Genomic DNA, 22,086 nt, shown 5'->3' with positions numbered 1-22,086 from the left:
AACTTTATAAAGAATGACATGAATACTAAAATTGCCACCATCATTTTACAAATACAGAATTGTTTCCAGTGGTGACTAACGGCCAAAATGAACACTGTTTATGCTTGCATTAATCTTTCTAGCAAGAAACTAGTCAGGTAATTAAACAAACCTCTATAGCCAGAAAGAAAAATAATTTTGCATCTTAAAAAACCATCTGTTACCTGCTTATTACTATGTAGCCAGAATTCAATAATCAACCTTTTACGAGATGAACAAATTGCATTGCCAAACCCAAATTGCTATTTGAGGTGTATAACATGATTTGAATTGATTCTAATGGTTCTCTGAAGCAGAGGAACAAGGAGAAAAATGAAATATTTTCTTTTCAGCACCTCAGGGTGTTCTTTATAATAGCCCACTCATTTTTAAAGTATTTAGATTTTTGGAACTTTCAAAGTATCATTTTTAGTCATTTCCAGAAGAAAATGATATAGATGATCATTGATTTAACAAATAAATATTGAATGTCCACTATAAATAAAACCTCATACTGGAGTTGATATGTCCTTTTAAAAGGCTATGTCTAGATGAGTGAAAATAAGAAGCTAATTCCAGCTACCAGAATCCACTGTGTGAAACTAGGACCCCAAGGCACTCAGTTCATGGTCGGACAAGGACTGGACCCCGTTATCACTCATGTGGAATCATGGAATCTACCTGGTGAAGTCGCAACATTTCTCCATCTCTTTCAGAATCGCCTGTAGTACTTTTTACAATGTAGATTTCTGGGCACTCCCTCTAGAGATTCTGATTCCCTGGATCTCAAGTGAGACCCAGGAGCCTGAATTTTAATTATTGTCTCCCAGGACCATGGACACTGTACTTTTTAGGAAATTCTATCCTCATGGCACAAAAGCCTTTGACTATGTTGACTTTGGCTTGTTTTTTGGTGTCTAAATACATACAGGCAGAGATGGCAAGCATAAAGGCTGACTAAGCAAACATAATAAATGAAAAAAAGGTGAGCCAGGACATCACTGTTTGGAGTAATTAACCATCTCAGAAAACTCTTGCTCAATATTCACAGTCTTTGCCTTTGAAGCTGTCTGTGGCAGCCTCCAGTTGAAAGGGGATTAGGAGCTGGCATTTTGAAACAGGTGCCGTGGGCTGGAAAGTCAGTAAGGGAAAATTGGAGTCATTGTCTTACTGTAACAAGCAGAGTTGTAGCCTGTGACTTTGAATTTGCAACAGATCATTTCAGCTTAGTTTTTGGACAAAGAGGAGCTGTAGTCATAATTATAATAGTTTTTAATGATCTCCTTAGAGTGACTGTGTGGGCTGGAACAAAGAATAGAGAATAATTTTCTATGCGTAACATTTCCAAAATGCCATAACTATGTAGGAGAAATGGTTATGTGTTTGTAAAATGCACTGGCTTTCTCAAAATCAGAGAAATCACAGATTTAGAAGCATTCTTAGGAGTCATCTAGTCTAACTCTGATTCTCATCTACTCACCACCAGATATATAAAGCCTAGCAAATAAAATCAGAAGAAATTTGATTAAACAGAACCCTTTGATAATCAGACCTAATATATTTCTCAAAAACTTCATTTTTAATAATCAAGCAATACAAATTGTTATTATTAACTGTTGTGAATGTGAATTATAGATTGAAAAACTTGCTGAGAAAACTGATGTTGTTAAGTAAGTACTTATTGAGTGCTTACACTATGCTAGGTGCTTTACACAAATTATTTGATCCTAGTGAAGGTGATATTACTTAGGCACATAAAAGCATTTAGAGATATTAAGTTATTTGAGATCCCACGGCTATTAAATGGCAGAACCAAAATTCAAAACTGGTTCTGTCTTGATTCTAAAACAGAAACAGAAATATTATACAAAACATCCAGAATGATGGTCCAAATGTGTGGTTCATCTTTAAGGTTTGCAACCATCAAACAATTTATAAATTAGCTAAATAGACTTTTAGAATCAGACAAATCCAGTGTGAAATTCTATTTCTACCACCTATGGGGCCGAAGTCAAAGATCTGAATCTCTGCTTGCCTCTCTAATCTATAAAATGGGAATAATAATCTCAAAGAATGTTAAGACTGTATGCAAAGTGCTTAGTAGTACAGTATCTGACAAATACAGCTTAAAAATAAAGAAAGTTTTTTTTTTTTTTTTTTTTTACTAATATCATACTAATATAAGAAAGTGCCACATTCATTCTGGTCAGTGAAATTCAAGACTAACATATCTTAGATTCGGCTACACCTGTAGCATATTGTGAACATCACGCATGAACATGCATGAGTATACATGTTTATCAAGGTCAAACATAGGTACCATCAACAGCAAGAAAGGGCAGTGAGTAAGTCAATGCATCTGTGTCCCATCGAAACCTCCAGATCAGAAGGTGTGGAGATAGAAATTATGTTGCAGAAATTTCTAATCCCGTCTAATATTCTGAATGCTCAAGAGCTAAATCTGAGATCCCAACAAATAAAATATCTCGACCAAGATCACATCAGGAGTCAGTCCGAGTTCCAGGACAAGAATAAAGCCCTTCTATCACGTAGTTCCCAAGGCCGTACCCTCCATTTTCATTTTGCTAACTTGGAATATACACTGGTTTGGCAATTTTCTATTTTTATCGAAGACTCTTTAAAATACTTTGAGCATTCTATCCTAAGAAAATAATCAAAATAGGATGGTACAGGGGGAGAGTAGGAGGGCCATATGTATGACCATATACTCTGGGGCATTTTTTTTCTATAATGTCCCCAAATTGGAAGTAGCCATAAAAACGACTCACTTTGTTCTCTCCTTTACATCTCTGCTCAAGTCTCACCTTTCCTGTGAGCTCCATACTAACCAATCTGTATAAATTAATTCCCTTGCTCCAAATCTCCCAGCCCCTTTCGTTTTATTTTTCCCATGACACCACCGTTTTCTAACATATAACACAATTTACTTAGTTTTTAGTTTATTGATCAGCTCCTCAAAAGGAGGTCAATCCAAGAGGGCATGGACTTTTGTTTTTTGTTCCCTGCTATATTCACACTACCCAGAACAACTCCAGGTAACCTAGTAGGGCTCAATGTTTGTTCAATGAATGCATGAATGAATGATCTCCAAGATGAGAAGACCAGGCTAGTGAATTAGGGGATAATATTTTATTCTAGTTAGTTAAAGTGGTCATAAAATTAGAAAGCAAGTGTAAAAATCTATAGAATATGTTATTAAGTAAATAAAAAAACAATATTCATATTCAAATAAATACTTAGAGGGGAACTACATAAAACTATGCAACAGAAAAAGGATTGAAAGGGAATGCAAAAAGGGAGTGGGTTTTATGCTCTTCTTTTTCCATTTTAAAATGGATTTTGTTTCATTTGAGAACAACAGCAAGGTAGAAAGAAAGGAAAGGAAAGGAAAAGAGAGGGGATGAGAAAGAATTATAACCATGAAAGTTCTGTCTCCTTGGCTTGGGATACTGTTGACCTATATGCTCCTTGTCTAAATCCCTGGCATCTTTATCCAAAATGAAGACAAAACATTTCAGCAAAGGAGCGTATTAAGGCTCAATTTTCAGCCAGGTGCAGTGGCTCACACCTGTAATCCCAGCACTTTGGGAGGCCAAGGCGGGCAGATCACGAGGTCAGGAGATGGAGATCATCCTGGCTAACACGATGAAACCCCGTCTCTACTAAAAATACAAAAAACTAACGAGGCGTGGTGGCAGGTGCCTGTAGTCCCAGCTACTCAGGAGGCTGAGGCAGGAGAATGGCGTGAACCCAGGAGGCGGAGCTTGCAGTGAGCTGAGATTTCACCACTGCACTCCAACCTGGGCGACAGAGCGAGACTCCGTCTCAAAAAAAAAAAAAAAAAAAAAGTCTCAATTTTCCTCTTATTTCCAGAAACACGTGCTTTGCAGAATTGGCTCAGGCATTGGCAAGTTGCTACAGCTCACCATACTGTTTTGCTCAAATTCCCCATCCATTCCAGTACTTCTAGATCCCCTGACTTCCGTTTTACTACTCTTCTCTACATTCATCTGTCTTGCCACTGTTTTGTTTTCAAGCTCTCCTTTTGTCCTGCATTCATAGCTGTCATCCTCCAACACCCACCTCTGTCCCAGGGTCACCCCTTGTTTTGTCCTCAGTCCCCAGTTTGTGTGTGGGCACCTCCCTGAACAAATAAAGCTGTGGTGCTGAGAGAACTCCAGGCCAGAGAAATCCACAAGAGCCCCATCCCCTCTCCCTGCCTTTTTCATGCATCTCGAGCCTCACGCCTGGAACATGTGTTCTCCATCCTCCTTTCTATGATGCCCACTAGGCCACACCCCTCCATCCTTTCTGCAAAGGCAGTGCTAGCACTTTCTTTGCTGCAGCAGTCCTGCACCTTACCTATTCCCTTCTTGCTTACAAAGACAATCACAGGTCTTTACTCCTCACAGTGCAATAGGTTTATTACTCTTCATGTTCCCCCAATGCTAAAGAACAGGTGTTCCTATAATCCAAATAATAGCTGCTTACTCTCCAGAATCACGTAATTTTAGAATAGAAAGGAGTCTCAAAAGTCATCAGGTGAAATCCCGTTACAAATCTATGATCAGTACTGTGCTAGGTGCATGGCAGGTGTTTGGAAAATATTTGCCATCCATAAATATTATATAATCAGCCATTACGTACCACTATATAACTATTTTGTGCCATTAATGTTTCTAAATCATTTTTGCTTATTAGTTATTCGCATCTGCTTATAAAATCTACGAATGAACTGGAGATCATTATGTTAAGTGAAATAAGCCAGGCACAGAAAGACAAACATCGCATGTTCTCACTTACTTATGGGATCCAAAAATGAAAAAAATTCAACCCACAGAGAAAGGGAGCAGAAGGGTGGTGACCAGAGGCTGGGGTGGAGGGGAGGTGGGGATGGCTAATGGGTACAAAAAAATAATTAAGGCCTACTATTTGATAGCACAACAGGGTGACTATAGTCAATAATAATTTAATTGTACATTTAAAAATAACAAAAAGAGTATGATTGGATGGTTCGTAACACAAACAATAAATGTTTGAGGGGATGGATACCCCATTTTCCATGATGTGGTTATTACACATTACATGCATGTATCAAAACATCTCATGTCACCTGTAAATATATACACCTACAATATACCCACAAAAATTAAAAATAAAATAAAACAAAATAGAACCTGTGAATAATCACAGAGAAAGGCTGTGCCTTAGAAGGCATGGGATAAAACTGAAAAGCTAGCTTCAGACTAACAGGAGCAATGATAGAAAATGGAAGATTGGTCACTGAAGTAAGAAAAAGAAGGAATGGGCTAAAATCGTGACAAAAGGCTCTCATATAAATAATAACATCTTTTCCTACTAAGAACTCTTAGATCATGTCAGGGCTTGCCAAGGGAAGCTGAAAAATGATGGTTCTTGAGGTTAGCAGCATGTCCGGTAGGATTCAGGGGTGATAACATTTGTTTTTTTGGTAGACTAAAATAGAGTAAATATATTAAATAGTTCCTCCTATTTAATGGAGGAATGGAATGGAAATGGTTAGATTTCCATGGGAAATGGAAAATGATTAGAAAGATCAATCTCCTTACCTACCTTTAAGTTGCTAGCATTCGCAGCACCCCAGAGGCACAAGACCCGTCTTCATGGTACTTTTTGCTCAGGCAGCTGATTTTTTTTTTTATTTAATTATTTTTATTTATTTATTTATTTATTTATTTTTGAGACGAAGTCTCACTCTCTCACCCAACCTAGAGTGCAGTGGCGCGATCTCGGCTCACTGCAACCTCCGTCTCCTGGGTTCAAGCTATTCTCATGTCTCAGCCTCCCGAGCAGCTGGGATTACAGGCACCTGCCACCACGCCTGGCTAATTTTTGTATTTTTAGTAGAGACGGGGTTTTGGGGTTTTGCCATGTTGGTCAGTTTGGCCTTGAACTCCTGACCTCAGGTGATCCACCCGCCTCGGCCTCTCAAAGTGCTGGGATTACAGGCGTGCGCCACCGCGCCCAGCCTTTTAATGATAATTTTATATTAATAATTGTCATTTTTCTTTCTTTCAGGCTTGTAAATTTTATAGTTCCCAGTGGCATGTGGTAAACTACAAATATGAACAATATTCTGGAGACATTCGACAGCTACCCCGGTAAGAACCTGTGATGAGCACTTACTGATCTTTTCCAAATATAGATGACGTCCTCTGTTCTAGTCCTGCCATTGTTTGTGAATACGTGTACATTAATCTTCTGTCAAGGCACATTTTCCAAAATGTAAGCATAAGAGTCAAGACAGGACATTTTGTTCAACATGTGTAGCTTGCATCTTCACAGAGTTTGGATTGAGATATACATACACTCTGATTTAATTTTTAAATGTAGTTTTGACATTCATTTATCATTGTGTTATTATTTTGTGAGCTGTTTTTTCGATAGCAGGCACAAGAGGATTAGAAAAGTACCCTATGGCCAAATAGTTTTTCTGACAATATAGCATTCATATTTCTTACTTGTTTCATGCATTTTCATGCTGGGATATCAGAAGTCATGAAAATAAACAACTTCCACAAAATATATATATATATATATATAAAATATATATTACATATATATTTTTATGTTTATATTTTATGTTTTTTATATTTTATATATTTATGTACATATGTATATATGTATATATGTAAAATATATATTACATATATATTATATACACACACACACACGCACGCACACACACAGCCAAAAGGAAAATAAACCCCTAATTTTGTTCCTGAGTCTTAGGAACATAAACCTTTGGAGAGAGTAATTTTGTTCTGCTTCTGCTCAAATGTCACCTCCGCAGAAAAGCTCACCTGACTACCTGAACAAAAATAGAAATTAATTCAATATCTGTTTCCCCTTCTAAAGTAAAAATCCCCAAAGGGCAGGAACTTTTCCCTGCAGAATACCCTGCAGGCCTGTAAGAAGAATGCCTGGCACACAGTAGGTGTGCAGTACTATAATCACTTATTGGACGAACGAACTGAGTAAATGGCAAATTTTAAAATATAATATTCCTGGATGGGTTTGGATTTGCTCATATTTAAAGAACATCCTTGAACTGGTACTACCCAACTCACTGGTTCATCAAGCTAAGATTATGTAAATAATTCAGAAAAACACTTGGAACAATCAAAAGTTAAGCTTTTATTAACACTTTCCTCAAGTGAAGCACTGAGATGATACACATTGGATCTAATTTTTAATAGATGCATGGTACAGAATTGGGAACCACTTTGCTAGATTTCCTGTGGACCCAGAAGCATGCTTTCAAGACTTGTATATTTAGAAGTGCTGCTCTCAATTTCTGAATGTGGAATTTGAAAGAGGGATTATGAACTAGATTTAAGAAGGTGGCATTTGATCTTGGATATGAATCAACAGTAGCTGCCAACACGGGCATCTTGGGAAAGGATTCTGGAGAAGCAGCAAGGCAAAGACCCTGAAGTGGTGGGAACCCGTATGGTCACTTGAGCAGAATGAGTCAGGAAGGCCAGAGCTTAAGGATGGAAGGGGCATAGTAAGATGAAACCAAGGACCTTAGGCAAGGGACCCTGTGTGCCCTGGAAAGGAGCTTGGATTTTACTTTCATTCCAACAAAAGCCTTGGGAAATTTCAACCAGCGGTGTGGCATGATCTGATTTACCTCTTTGAAAGAACTATTGGGCTACTCTGTGGAGAATGGGACTGTAGGGGTGGCAATTGAAGAAAAAGACAGGAGGAGGCCATTTCTTTTGGGGTTTCATTACCGTGAAGAGAAAAAAATTATGTCCCTTCTAAACTGCAAATCTTTTTTCAAAACACTGAACAGTAACGTTTACCAGATCTTTGAGCATTCTTTTAGACTTGAGTCGCTGCTGATAGACAAGCTCTCGCAACTTCATGTTGGGAAGGTTCACCACACCCTAAGCTTTCATGAGTAATTGTTACATTCAGAATGTCCGGGTGTTCATGACACACTTTTTGTAGGCACAACTGAAAAGCAAAGCATCCTTTAACATCAGGACTTCCTCTTTCTGAAAATAGTTCTGAGAAGTGGTTACAACTCGGAAGCTGTGTCTAAGAAGTTGGGAGACTGCATCTCAAGTTGAGAGGATGGAGACAGCAGTGTTTAGCCGTCCTGTTAACTAAATGTGTTCCCCACCGTCTTTAGGTCCATTACCGTCTTCAGTGTCTGTATCCCCAAACACTATTCATCTTTCTTTATATTCATGATGCTATAAAGAAAGAAAGCAAATTAGAGATTTCACATTCACAGTATTCTTCCTCTGTTAAAACAATAAAGTATCTTGAGAAAGAACCAGTCCTGGACATTATTGCTGAATTACGATTCTCATAGTTTGCAAGATTAATCTCATGAGAAGAAATTTTAAAAATTAACTGAAATAGTGTTGAGAATTTCCCTTACTTTAACTAAAGAAAGTGGAAGTTGATACCAAGAAAGGGAAGAATCAGACTGCCACAAAGTAAGAAACTTTACGTATTCAAACTGAAAATCAGAAGTTCTAAAATATAACCCTTTCAGATATACCCCAGAGCAATGAAGATGAGCACTGAACAGCAGAATTATTCTTTAAGATGATTTTACAAAGCTAAGCATTCCCCTCTAAAGACTACCTGTATTTAGGTCAGTAATGGAAACAGACAATTTACTTGGGTCTTCTGAGGCTAATAGAAGTAAATCATTTTCATACCTCCTGGATTAGAAGAATTCTCCTATGTCTGCTACCAATTTAAATTGCTTATTTCTTTTTATGAGTTGCTGAGACTGCAAAATGAAAATCTGCAATTATAGAAAAGCAAAAAAAAATCGGTGAAATTTATTCTTTAAATTTAAATGTGTATTATTGACCCTTAAGATTTTCACTTTTTAAATTTTTAAGCGAGGGTCCATAGGAAGATACTGAAGAGATAGATGATTTCAGGCTAGAATGGAAAATGTAAGCCTTTACACACTAGCAATAGAAATCAGCACTGAACTTGGAGATCCCAGAAGAAAAAAGCAGCATAAAAATATAGATGCCACTGATTTCATTAATCCACTGGGTAAAATACAGAGATGTGTGACATATTACAAATTTTTACCATGGTCGATTTGATAGAAAGAAGATGTAAGGAAGAAAAATTCGTAAGAGTATGAATTGTGACTAAAGATCAAATAAAGTGTGACCAGCTTAGCTGGGCTGAAATAGAACAGATTTTTTTTTTTTTTAAATAAAAGAGCATTTTCTTGAGTGTCTACAGTGAGCCAGAATGTGCTGGGTGTCATACATGCATTATCTCATTTAACACTCATAACCCTATGGAATAGGAACTGTTATCCCCATTTTATAGCAGAAACTAGGAAACTGAGAGGGAAAATACCCCAAACTGAGAGGGAATTTTAACTGATGGGGCACTCAGGCATCCCCACACTGGGCAATCCAGGTCATTTAGGTGGAGAAAGGGGAAATGAGGCTGCCTATAGTTACTACCGATGTTGGATGCAAATACCAAAGGGTAAGGTCTGGGATGAGCCCTTTATCTTGGGGTCCCCGAGGCTCTTAGAGATCACACAGTGGTCCTGGGGGAAGAATTTTAAAATCAATAGCCACAGGTGCTAATCTTTTCATGACCTTTGAAAGAGAAAAGTCATTGCATAGTAGCCCCACAGACATCTGACTGAGCGTGAAGATGGCTCTTGAAAGGCAGGAGGCTGTGCCTTGTGGATTTTTAAAAACTAGATTGGGAAATAAGAATCTTCAGTAGCCCTCAAGCCTCAGCAATGATCCAAGCACTGTCTGCCTTCCCTGCCCAGGGGCATTGGACAGGCCTCCCTCCCGCAGCCCTCCCTCCTGCACTGTTTCCAGCCCCTACAGCCTTCTTTCTGGATGCTCCATGCTTGGCCCCTCCTCAGAACCTGTACTCTTGCAGCTCCCTCTGCCAGGGGATTTTCTCCTAGGTCATCACACAATCAGCTGCTTCTCCTCCTCAGTTTAAATGTTACCTCCCAAGAAAGGCCATCCTTGAAGAGTCTTTCTACACTTGGCCTTTGCCATTTCCACAAGGATCACTCTTTGCTCTTCTCTTCTTTCTCCTCTTTGATTTTTTTCTTTTCTTTCTTTCTTTCTTTCTTTTTTTTTTTTTTTTTTTTTTTGAGACAGGGTCTCACTTTGTCCCCAGGCTGGAATGCAGTGGTGGCACAATCTCAGCTCACTGCAACCTCCACCTCCCAGATTCAAAGGATCCTCCTGCCTCAGCCTCCCAAGTAGCTGGGATTACAGGTGTGCACCACCATGCCTGGCTAATTTTTTTGTGTTTTTAGTGGAGACAGGGTTTCACTATGTTGGCCAGGCCAGTCTTTAACTCCTGACCTCAAGTGACCCACCAGCTTCAGCCTCCCAAAGTGCTGGGATTACAGCCGTGAGCTGCTGCACCCAGCCTTGATTTTCTTAACAACCATTTTCACTCAGAGAAATTATCTTATTTATGCTTAATTCATGATTGACTCTCTAGTCCCCTAGAATGCAAACTTCCTCGGTTCAGGAACTTACTTTCTGATATGCGGTTGACATTATTGCAGCTCTTCTGGATGCCAGGTAATATCTGGAAACTGGAATGTTGAATGGCAAAGGAGAATGGCCCCAAGAATTAAGACGGCTCTCAATAATGCACACTGAATTTGATCAAGCAAACTCAGAATTAAGAAAAGCCACCAATGAAGTGACATGCTTACATGCACTATAACCCTAGCCCCAGATCTGACTTAAATTGACACTCTGTGGTCTGCACAGATTTTTAAAATGAAGATTAAGATCAGCATGGATATGGCTAGGGACTATTGGGGTTGGCTGAGTTTTGCTATTGACTTCATTGGTATTTTCTGTTTCATATCTTCTGAGTTTTGCTATTGACTTCATTGGTATTCTCTGTCTCATATCTTCTGAGTTATTTTTGAATCATTAATACTTAAAGTGGATGTTTAAATAAAGTTTTATTTTATTAAAGAAAGTATGGGAATGTCATAAGTTGTAATATAGTGTTAAATATGACATTTAGGAAATTCCTAAAAACATTTCCAATCATTTGTCTGAAGCTCTCTTCTCTCTTTTCTAAATCATCTATTCTTCAAAAATACCAGGGAAAAATCATTGAGAAATTTTTACTCAACGTTTACTTTGAGAATAGCTTATATGTATCTGTTGTACAATTTTTATTATCTTTACTATAAAAAAGAATCAGTTCAGAAGGCATCATTTTTGGTCACTCTATGTATAATTTCAACACTTTCAAAATTTTCACACATCATTTTAAAAGTTTTTTGCAAATTTTAAACCTAGGAGAAAGTTAAAAGATTGGTGTACAATTAATCCCACTATTCCCACCATCTAGAATGTGTCTTTTATGTTTTGCTATATTTTGTTTTATACAACCTGCCATCCATCCATCCATCCATCCATCCATCCATCCATCCATCCATCCTTCTAGAGATCTATCAATTTGTTTTATTTTTGGTCATTTTAAAGTGGAATTTAAAACATTAACACAGTGCCTCTTTAAACTCTTCAAAATGCACACCTTTAAATACAGCTATAGACATCTGTAGTTCATTTTTTCTCTTTTGATATAAAATGTACATACAAGAAAATGTGCAAATTGTACGTGAACCATTTGATAACTTTTGACCACAGTACACCTGTGCGACTCAAACCTCTGTTGAGATAACAGAACAATGTTATCACCCCAAAGAGTTAACTGCCACCCTTCCCTGGTTAACCCTTACCTCTCCTTTTCTCTCCCCCAAGAGACAATCAGTGCTCTGATTTTCATAACTGTGGAATCACACCATGTGTGTTCTTGTTTCTAGCTTTTTTTACTTAGCACAATGCTTCTGAGTGATGTCCACGTTGTTGCACGTGTCAGTAGCTTCTTTTCTTTTCTAAGTAACATTCCTGTGTGTGGATCTACTGTGGTTTGTGTAGCCATCCTCCAGTGACAGACACTTCTGCAGCATTCTGAGCTGAGTTGGTCATAAGTCACTAAACCGATGGGCTTTTGTGAAACTTTTGTGAAATGTATAGGCTATCTCAGTCATTATTTCCACTTCTCCACTGGGAGATTTGTGAGAAAAAACTTTTGCAAGCATTTAGCCTTTTAAGTTGAAATTCATGAGAACCTTTCTTTGTTTCTTCACTTTTTTGTTTTTACATCGTTACTAGTTTGAAAGGCTTTGTCTCCTCCTTGTTTGTAAGTATCTTGCAGAAATTGGCATTAGTGAGACGCCTGGCCTGTATTGTGATCCACAGTTATTGAGAACAAATGCCTACAAAATTATTCTTTTGGAAGGAAGGATAAGCCATGCTGGCCAAAGAGGACAGAAAAGGAGGTTCAGAAACAAATACCATTGCATCAAGGTCAAATGAAACTGATGGGAAATGACTAGCACGGGGCCAAATATTGACATTCCACATTCAAGTTTGTCTTTGTTGCCTCTTCCTTAGTTTTCCCGATTCACTCTTTTTCATTCACTTGGGATGTTTCCTCTGTTCTTTCTTTACTGCTGTGCCATCATTTTAAGAATCATTGAACACTCTTCTTCTATTCTCTGCAGACAAGGTACCTCGAGCAATTGCTCTGAAATCAACCATTGGAACCTTCCTCTGAATCTCAGGCAACATGTCACCTCTCACAGGAGGGGGAGAGAGGGAAGGGTTGTATTTACAGGCTTTATTTTTGCCAGTCAAATTAAATGGTGAGAGAGACTGCTTCTTGTTCGGAGCATGTTAGATGGTAGTAAGGAGAAAAAGGAATATTTTTGGTGTGGTATCAAGAATTTCCCAGTGATCCTAAAAGAACTCTATGTCTTCTGCTGCTTCCTCTGCCCTCCCATAGCGTGGACCCTGACCAAAAGAGGCAGAACAAGTTAACATCAGTGCAGGCATCACTGATAGGCTTGACTATCTCTAAGGCTCTGCAAGAAGGAAAGATAACCTCCTTTGGAAGAGAGAAATAGCAGCAATCTTACTTAATATGCTTATTAAAGTTTCACCTTTCCTAAATGCAGGCTTCTAATACCATGTCTTAAAAGTGGTTACAACGATAAATCTCCATGTTATGTCTATTTTACCACAATAAAAAACGCTTCTTATCAGGAATGGAGAACATGGTTCTGATCTCAGGCTTTTCATAGTTTAACAGTGAAGCCAATGTTCCTTTTGTGCTCTAACTTTCCCTGCTGAAAATGAAGGGAGGGTAAGAGTATTTGGAAGCCCTTACTTAACACCTATGTGAGTGCACAGCATAGTAATTTGATGCATACTTAAGCCTAAAGAGCCCTGATCATTCACCTTCCTATCTGGAGTGCCATCAACATAGGGAATAATTTGTGATGTGAATACTAAATGTGCCTCTGATCTTTTCTTTCTCAATACTCAGATTCAGAGGTTGCCTTCACACAATATAAATAATCTTAAAACAAATACCATTTTATTATCTCTGTATATTTGATTTTTTTTTTTTTTTTTTTTTGAGACAGAGTCTCACGCTGTTGCCCAGGCTGGAGTGCAGTGGCGCGATCTCGGCTCACTGCAAGCTCTGCCTCCCGGGTTCCCGCCATTCTCCTGCCTCAGCCTCCTGAGTAGCTGGGACTACAGGCGCCCGCCACCGCGCCCGGCTAATTTTTTTTTGTATTTTTAGTAGAGACGGGGTTTCACTGTGGTCTCGATCTCCTGACCTTGTGATCCGCCCGCCTCGGCCTCCCAAAGTGCTGGGATTACAGGCTTGAGCCACCGCGCCCGGCCGATTTTGTTAAGATTCCACATATAAATGAGACCCTATAGGGTTTTTTTTTCCACTTCCGGCTTATTTCATTTAGCATAATGTCCTCCAGGTCCATCCATATCATGGCAAATGGCAGAATCCCTACTTTTTAAGGCCGAATAATATTCCATTTTATACACACACACATTATTATATACATACACACATAGGTAGTCACACACACACACAAACACATATATTCACACACATATATTCACACACACATACACGCATATATATACACACACACAAAAACATTCACACACATACCTACACACACATATATATTCACACACACAAACACATATATTCACACACATACATACACGTTCATACCACATATACATACACACATATATATTCACACATATATACATGCACATGCATATATTTTATTCACATAAATACACACATATTCACATACATATACATACTAACACATATAGATTCACATACATATACACATACACACACATATACATGGAAATATCCTAAGTGTCCATTGACAGGGGAATGAATAAAAAGAATGCTACACACACACACACGTATTCACACACATATATACATACATGCACCTATATTCACACACATATATACGGATACTCATATTCATACATACATGCACACACATATATATTCACACACATATACAATACAAAGACACACACATATATATTCACACATGTATACACACACACACATATGGAAACATCCTAAGTGTCCATTGACAGAGGAATAAAGAGAATGCTACACACACACACACACACACACACAGAGGCATATATTAATATATTAAACATTATCTTTATCCATTCCTGTTTTAAACACTTAGAATGTCTCTATATATTGGCTAGTATGAATAATGCTGCAATGATGACGGGAGTGCAGACATCTTTATAAGCTGGCGACTTTATCTCCTTCAAATACATACCCAGAAGAGGAATTGCTGGGTCATATGCTAGTTCCATTTTTAATTTACTTAGAAATATCCATACTGTTTTCCATAATGCCTGTAGCAATCTGCATTCTCACCAACAGTTACCAGGGGTGAGAGGAAACAGGGAGGAGTTGATGAACTGATGCAAAGTAGCACATGTGCAGGATGAAGTCTAGAGAGCTAATGTACAACAAGAGGACTAAAGTTAGTGAAATCATACTGCATTACTGATTTTGGTTAAATCAGTAGATTTTACTGCTCTTGTTACAAAAAAAGTAACTATTGAGATGATAGTTATGTTAATTTGCTTCACTACAATACCATTTTACTATCTATATGTATCCTTCCCATACCACCATGTTGTAAACCTCAGGCATACACAATAAAATTTACTTTACAAAAGAAAAACATCCCATGAAATTTTTATATGGGATTTTATATAGTAAAGGGGGCCACACAGCTAGACATCAAGAAATATCCGTACTTTGGGTGGTATTGTCTGGTTTCCATTCAACCATTAGTTATGAGATAGAATCAAGCCAAAGAAAACTTATTTATGGTTTATTTTCCCATTTATAAAACCAGATGCACACTGTTGCTTCTCTGGTCAGAGATGTTGCAACTTAAATAGGCATTTCTAGGATACCATGGAAGTGCACAGAGTGTAATTGCTACCAGTCCCTTTGGTGCACATTTTTGAGGAGGCCATGGTTAGGGAGCAGCACAGCCTAGTGGCCATAGTACAGACTGGTTCTCAGGATCATGGTTCTTCAGAGCTGGACTCTTCCAATGACCATTGTGTACCCTTGAGTATGTCACATACAGATGACACAGAAATCACAATGAAAATATCACCACTTAATATTCCACCTACAAATGTGGGGGAAGGAAAATAGAAACTCCCCAACCTTTCAAATTGTCCTGCTTGCTGTGTAAGTTTATGTAATTAGAAGGCCGAACGCCAGTGGCTCATGCCTATAATCCCAGCACTTTGGGAGGCCGAGGCGGGAGGAGAGTTTGAGGCCAGGAGTTCAAGACCAGCCTGATCAGCATGACAAAACCTCATCTCCACAAAAAAATACAAAAATGGTGGTATATGCCTGTAATCCCAGGTACTACTGGGCAGGGGTGGGGGGGTGCTGCAGCATGGGAATTGCTTCAACCCAGGAGGTGAAGGTTGCAGTGAGCTGAGATCACACCACTGCACGTCAGCCTGGGCGACAGTGAGACTGTCTCAAATATATATATATATAGTTAGTTAGTTAGTTAGTTAGTTAGTTAGTTAGTTAGTAACTCCATGCTTTAAAATAGAGATTTATATACAGGAGATAAGATATCATGGTAGAGGAAAGTTAATACTTCCAAAGGAAATGAGACACTCAAAAGATTACATTATTTTACAAACATCTATAAGAACACCAGCACCATAGTTGTTATTGTTACCTGGGGAGCAATTTAAAATGAAAACCGTCTCCAATGATAAATCAGAAGCTTTTTTTTTTTTTTTTTTTAATATCAGAGCAGAATACAAACCAGAGAAGCTTCCTTCACATTCCTTTGAGATTGACCATGAAGATGCTGATAAGGATGAAGTAAGTAAAGAGTTGAAAGTGAGATGTTTAAAACATGAGGATAATTAGTTTGTCTTGCACTAAAAGTTTTGAGTTCTGACCGGTTTGTTGTGAGTTGTAGTAGCTGTTGGTGGTAGGGCTTTTCGTCAAAATGAATCACGTTTGTTCTGAAATTGAACATGCTTATTTAAGTCAAAGAGAGGAAAAGAAGTCTCTTTTTTAAATGCAGTGTCTACCTACGATCTAGGGTCCACAAAAGATGGCTGTCATGCTAATATGCCTTTCCAACAGGATACCACTTCCCACTCGTCTTCCAAGGGGGGTGGAGGAGCAGGAGGAACTGGCGTTTTCAAGTCCGGCTGGCTCTACAAGGGGAATTTTAACAGCACCGTGAACAACACCGTTACTGTTCGGGTAAGGAGACATCAAGACTCATCTTTGTCTCTGTCACCTTTCTTTTTTTTTTTTTCTTTTTTTTTTTTTTTTTTTTTGAGACGGAGTCTCGCTCTGTCGCCCAGGCTGGAGTGCAGTGGCCGGATCTCAGCTCACTGCAAGCTCCGCCTCCCGGGTTCGGGCCATTCTCCTGTCTCAGCCTCCTGAGTAGCTGGGACTACAGGCGCCCGCCACCTCGCCCGGCTAGTGTTTTGTTTTTTTTTTTTTTTTAGTAGAGACGGGGTTTCACCGTGTTAACCAGGATGGTCTCGATCTCCTGACCTAGTGATCCGCCCGTCTCGGCCTCCCAAAGTGCTGGGATTACAGGCTTGAGCCACCGCGCCCGGCCTCTGTCACCTTTCTTAACACTCCCTCCTCAGGTCACAGCACAGAAAAGAGCCATTTTCATTGAGTTTATGTTTCATGTAATATTTTATTTATGAGGAAGTAGGGATGCTCTTCTCTAGAAAAAATGTCCTAGAAATATAGCACTCCTGAAGGAATTAGAATAATTCTAATTTCTATGAGTAAGAGCGCATTACAATTTGAATATCTCCTTATATCTTTTAGTCATTCAAAAAGCGCTACTTCCAGCTGACTCAGTTGCCAGATAATTCCTACATTATGAATTTTTACAAAGATGAGAAAATATCCAAAGAACCCAAAGGATGCATCTTTTTGGATTCCTGTACAGGAGTGGTGCAGGTGAGTAGAAATCCCTTTTCCTCCTTGGGATATTTCTTTTATTTGAAACGTATATTTAACAAATATTCATGGAGTATCTGATATGAGCCAAGAGCTGCTCTGGACTCTAAGAATTCTGTGAAAAACAAGGCAGCCTGGATCTCTGCTTTCACAAATCTTACTTTCCAGAGAGAAAGGAAAACAGGAAATAAGCAAAGACATGAATAAGCAGAATGGAATCAGCTGTTAAACTTTTCAATAAAGAAAATAAACAGAGAAACATAAGGGAGACAGAAGAATGGTGAGGTTGAAAAGGAATATTAATACTCAATAAGGGAGAAGAGCATTTTTGAAGAGAGATAATTTGATCTGCAAACTAAAGAATGAGCAGAGGGCCAGGCGTGGTGGCTCACGCCTGTAATCCCAACACTTTGGGAGGCCAAGGTGGGCGGATCACGAGGTCAGGAGTTCGAGATCAGCTGGGCCAACATGGTGAAACCCCATCTCTACTAAAAATACAAAAATTAGCCAGATATGGTGGCACAGGCCTGTAATCCCAGCTACTGGGGAGGCTAAGGCAGGAGAATCATTTGAACCCAGGAGGCAGAGGTTGCAGTGAGCCGAGATCGTGCCACTGCACTCCAGACTGGGTGACAGAGCAAGACTCTGTCTCAAAAAACAAACAACAAAAAAGAATGGGCAGAGGCAGCAAGTGCAAAGGTCCTGTGGCAGGGGCAAGTCTCAGATATTCAAAGAGAAGCAGAAAATTAACACCCATGTTTGCTGCCATGTAGAGAACCCCTGAGATCATGAAATTCAGTAAAGTAATATGTAAATGACATAGTATTAACATAGGCACTTCAAATATGTTATTTTATAATTAGGTAATAATGATAGAGTAAGTTGACAGTGTACATATGCAGCATCTTTCTCCTAAGTGGTGGTTTTCTTCAAAGACAAGGATTCCATTGATTCCAAAGAGTCTAATTTCAAAAACAGACATAGTGCTTTTAACAAATAATGTTCTGTCAACTCTCAGTCTTCCAATTATTTGTCCTTAGTATGAAATTCAACATGGGCCACTGTGGCAAAGGGAAGCAGAGTAATTCCATAGACCCCATTTGGACATTTTAGTTTCAAAACGCTGCTTCCTACTCTGATGAAATAACTAACCTTATTCCCTTTTATGTAGTCATGGAGCGATCAAAAGTGTTTTAGCAATCTTCCCTCAAATTTCACAATGACACTGGCTCACTGAGGTCCAGGACTCTATTTCTGGTCACAGGCCAGTAGAGAAGTACTTTTTGTTACCCTCAAACCTCAGCATTCACCTAGCTTGTTACGAGCTGAGATGACATCACAGACCACTCCTGGAGGCCCCTGGATATGCGGATGCAAGTAGAGTTCTCTCCAGTCTAAATGATTTAGTCCTGGCCTATTTCTGGATGGTTTATCTGTTAAAATCTGGAATTCTTCCAGGAAGCAATAAAGCTGAACTTTAAAAGGAAAGAATTAATTGTTTCTGAGCACTCTGCTACAAGTGAAAGATGATTGCATTTTAACACAGATGCCAGCTTTCCATAGGGAAAGGGCAATAATGACCTTAATGGAAGGTGGAAATTGTTTTCTATCGTTGATCACAAAGGACACTTTTTGGCCTTAGAAACATGAAGTAAAACGTTAGCAATAAAGATCAATAAGTGCGTTTTATAGACATTGAGCTGAAAATTTTAAATATTATCCTTTCCATTTGTACTTGAAAGCTTTCTCCAGCAAATGAGTCATCATTTTTTAAGACACATCATTGTAGTCTTTTGTTATATATTAAGTTTGCAGAAACACAGGTTAATACGCAATATTTTTCTTCTTCAAATAATCATAGAACTTACTGCTCTAATCTGCCCTTCCTATGGAGGAACTGCTTCTACATCATCTCTTACTTAGATTGTGTTTCAGTCTCTGCTTAAACATTGTCATGGAAAAAAAGGAGTCTTGAAGGGAAAACACAAGCTTGGGGTTCACGCAGGTCAGCATTCAAATCCTAGTTTGACCATTTACTATCTGAAGACTTTGAAAAAGTTACTTGACCAATTTGATCTCAGATTCCTCATTTGTAAAACTAGAACAATGTACTAACATGAGAAAAGAACTGGGAGATAGTGTATTTAGCCCTTCTGCCCTACTTCTTCCATTAATTTCAAAGGTCACAACCTAGGATATAGACATTCCATTATGGGAAAGCCTTCCTAGAAAACCTTGATTTACCTTCCGGATATTTTTTCCAAAGTGTGTTAATTTATCATGTCTTTAGTCATTAATCTACTGATGCATTCAACAAACCCACTTAGTGCCTATGACATGCTAGAAACTACATCTAGGTGTGGGGAAGTCAATTCTTTATTGAAGTCAGAATCAGAGAAGGGCATCGCTACTTGCTCACTGTCACACAGTATCTCAAGAGCGATGATGGAGGTATGAATGGAGCGATGATGGAGGTATGAATGGCAGAGCCCATGGAATGCTCTGGGAACATGAAACAATGATGAACTCTTTCAGCTCAGGCTATAAGTCTATACAGAAAAAGCTGGGCCTGTCTGTAGTATTCCCCAAGGTGGATCTGGCACATATATCTTTTAAAGAGTTCACCTCTATCCCTGCATTTATATTCTTGTTCATCAAGAAGCTTTATCCAGTATTCTCTATATCCTTTGTAGAGGCAGGGACCAGTTTCTTGGGATCACTTTGGGGAGACAGACCCTGGGTCACTTGTCACTTTGCGTGTGGGTCCCAGTTCTTACATATTTGCTTATAGTTCTTCCAGATGTATAAGTTTTTACATCTGGAGAGAAGAATTTGAGTGAAATAATGCCAGTTTAACCATTGCTCTAGTAAGCTTTCAGGCATGAAATGTGCCTGAAGATGAATCATGTACACACAAAAGCACAGAGCAAATGAATAACTAGGATGAATCAGACCAATTTTATGTAGAATCATTGCCAGGTTCTGTTGAATCAAACAAAAAAGAGGAACAAAGTCTCTGCCTCAGAAAGTACTACTTAACATCCGGCATTCTTAGGGAGTTCAAGTTCATAACAATCTTTAGTGAATTGCCATTTCAGTTTGATTCATTCCGACTCAATCCATATCATCATTTTCCCTAGAATAATTTGGAATTCTTAGACATATATTACAAGGGTGGTTTAAGTAGAGAGAAACTCCTTCCCAGCTTTCTCAGAGACTTTAGGTAATGTTTATGACTGACAATTTCTGAATCTTGGCCAAAAGAAAACACACAAAAAAACAAAACCTAATCGTGGTTTTCTACTTTTTCATAACATCATCAAACAGTATTAGATATTTTTTATGGGCCGATGCTCCCGGTCTGGAAGAGAACTTGGTTTTTGCTGCTTCAAGTTTTTTTTTTTTTTTTTTTTTCCCTGGGACTAAGGGATATTTAGGCCTGTGTTATCCTATCTTGTTCCTTCAGTTCATGTATTCATTCATTCATTCTCACATTCGTTCATCTATCCATCCATTTATTCCAGGTTCTGCCACTGTAGAAGAGAATGAACAGCCCAAGAATCCCATCTGTTTTAGGTCCCTATCTCAGTAATGATAATAGCTGATGTCACTTTAGACAGGCTTACATGGGTGTGGACAGTGTGGTGGACAAGGTTCATTTCCTTCTAGGTGCTGAGTCTACCACCATGTGGATATGGGTTCCAAGACAATGGCTTCATGTGACTAACCAAAGGCTAGAAACGCAGATACCTCCCGTAGGTCAAGCAGCCCCCTCATGTGTGAAGAGAGGCCAGATGTGAGAAATAGATGCAGCTTGGACTGTGTAGACGTGGAGAATGCCTGCCTACAGAAAGCAAGTCACATTGGGAGCAGGGGAAAGAACATTACAAGGAAAACAAATCTAGAAGCCAAATATGACCTGTAAGCCTCACATTAGCAACTCAAGCTCTGGAAATCTCACTTCTGAGAATAATAAGAGCCAAAATTATACTTGTGGTTTTCTTCATTTAATATATTATTTGACAGCACTTGACGGAACATGAATTATGATTGTTCCATTTATTAAAATAAAATTCAGAGAGATAGAGTGTCTTTCACAAGTCACAGAGCTAATGAATTGCAAAGTTTAACTTGAGGCAGAGGCATGTCCAAAATTACAGAGAGATGCCCAAAGAAATGATGTATTATCATATGTAAAGTAGGCATACCCACATACGTACATTTATTCTACCTGCATAAGCTATGTGGCCAGAAGAAACACTACAAAGATATGTTCATGTGGAGCTTTAAGCAGTGAATTTTAGATATGGGATTCATTTCAGCAAACACTATATATATATATTGGACAACTTGCAATGTGCAAACCATTGTGAAAAGAGCAAACACTGAAAATACATGTGGCTCAGGTCTTCAAAAAGCTTCCAGGATGTGGGAAGGATGCACAGGGAAAAAAAACAAAACAAATATGGTACATGCAAATAAAACAAGTGACACACCTCAAGCAGTAAGTCCTGATAACATATGCAGGAATGAAATTACATTCATCACTTCATGATGCCATATTATATTACACAT

General features: G+C 38.7%; 1 protein-coding gene across 9 annotated transcripts in view; it reads left to right on the top strand.

Annotated features, from left to right (window-relative positions):
- LOC105481342 (dedicator of cytokinesis 10) overlaps positions 1 to 22,086 on the top strand; it is a 281,662-nt gene that overhangs the window by 140,761 nt on the left and 118,815 nt on the right. For all 9 annotated transcript variants that reach the window (XM_071073452.1, XM_071073450.1, XM_071073451.1 and 6 more), the window contains exons 4-7: positions 6,097 to 6,179; positions 16,323 to 16,395; positions 16,666 to 16,788; positions 17,377 to 17,511. In XM_071073452.1, coding sequence (XP_070929553.1) covers positions 6,097 to 6,179; positions 16,323 to 16,395; positions 16,666 to 16,788; positions 17,377 to 17,511 — 414 coding nt within the window. The remainder of the gene's footprint in view (positions 1 to 6,096; positions 6,180 to 16,322; positions 16,396 to 16,665; positions 16,789 to 17,376; positions 17,512 to 22,086) is intronic.

The sequence above is a fragment of the Macaca nemestrina genome, chromosome 11 (assembly GCF_043159975.1).
Source record: "Macaca nemestrina isolate mMacNem1 chromosome 11, mMacNem.hap1, whole genome shotgun sequence".
Classification (NCBI taxonomy): Eukaryota; Metazoa; Chordata; class Mammalia; order Primates; family Cercopithecidae; genus Macaca; species Macaca nemestrina.
The sequence above is the reverse complement of the archived record's forward strand: the minus strand, read 5'-3'. Positions and strand labels throughout refer to the sequence as shown.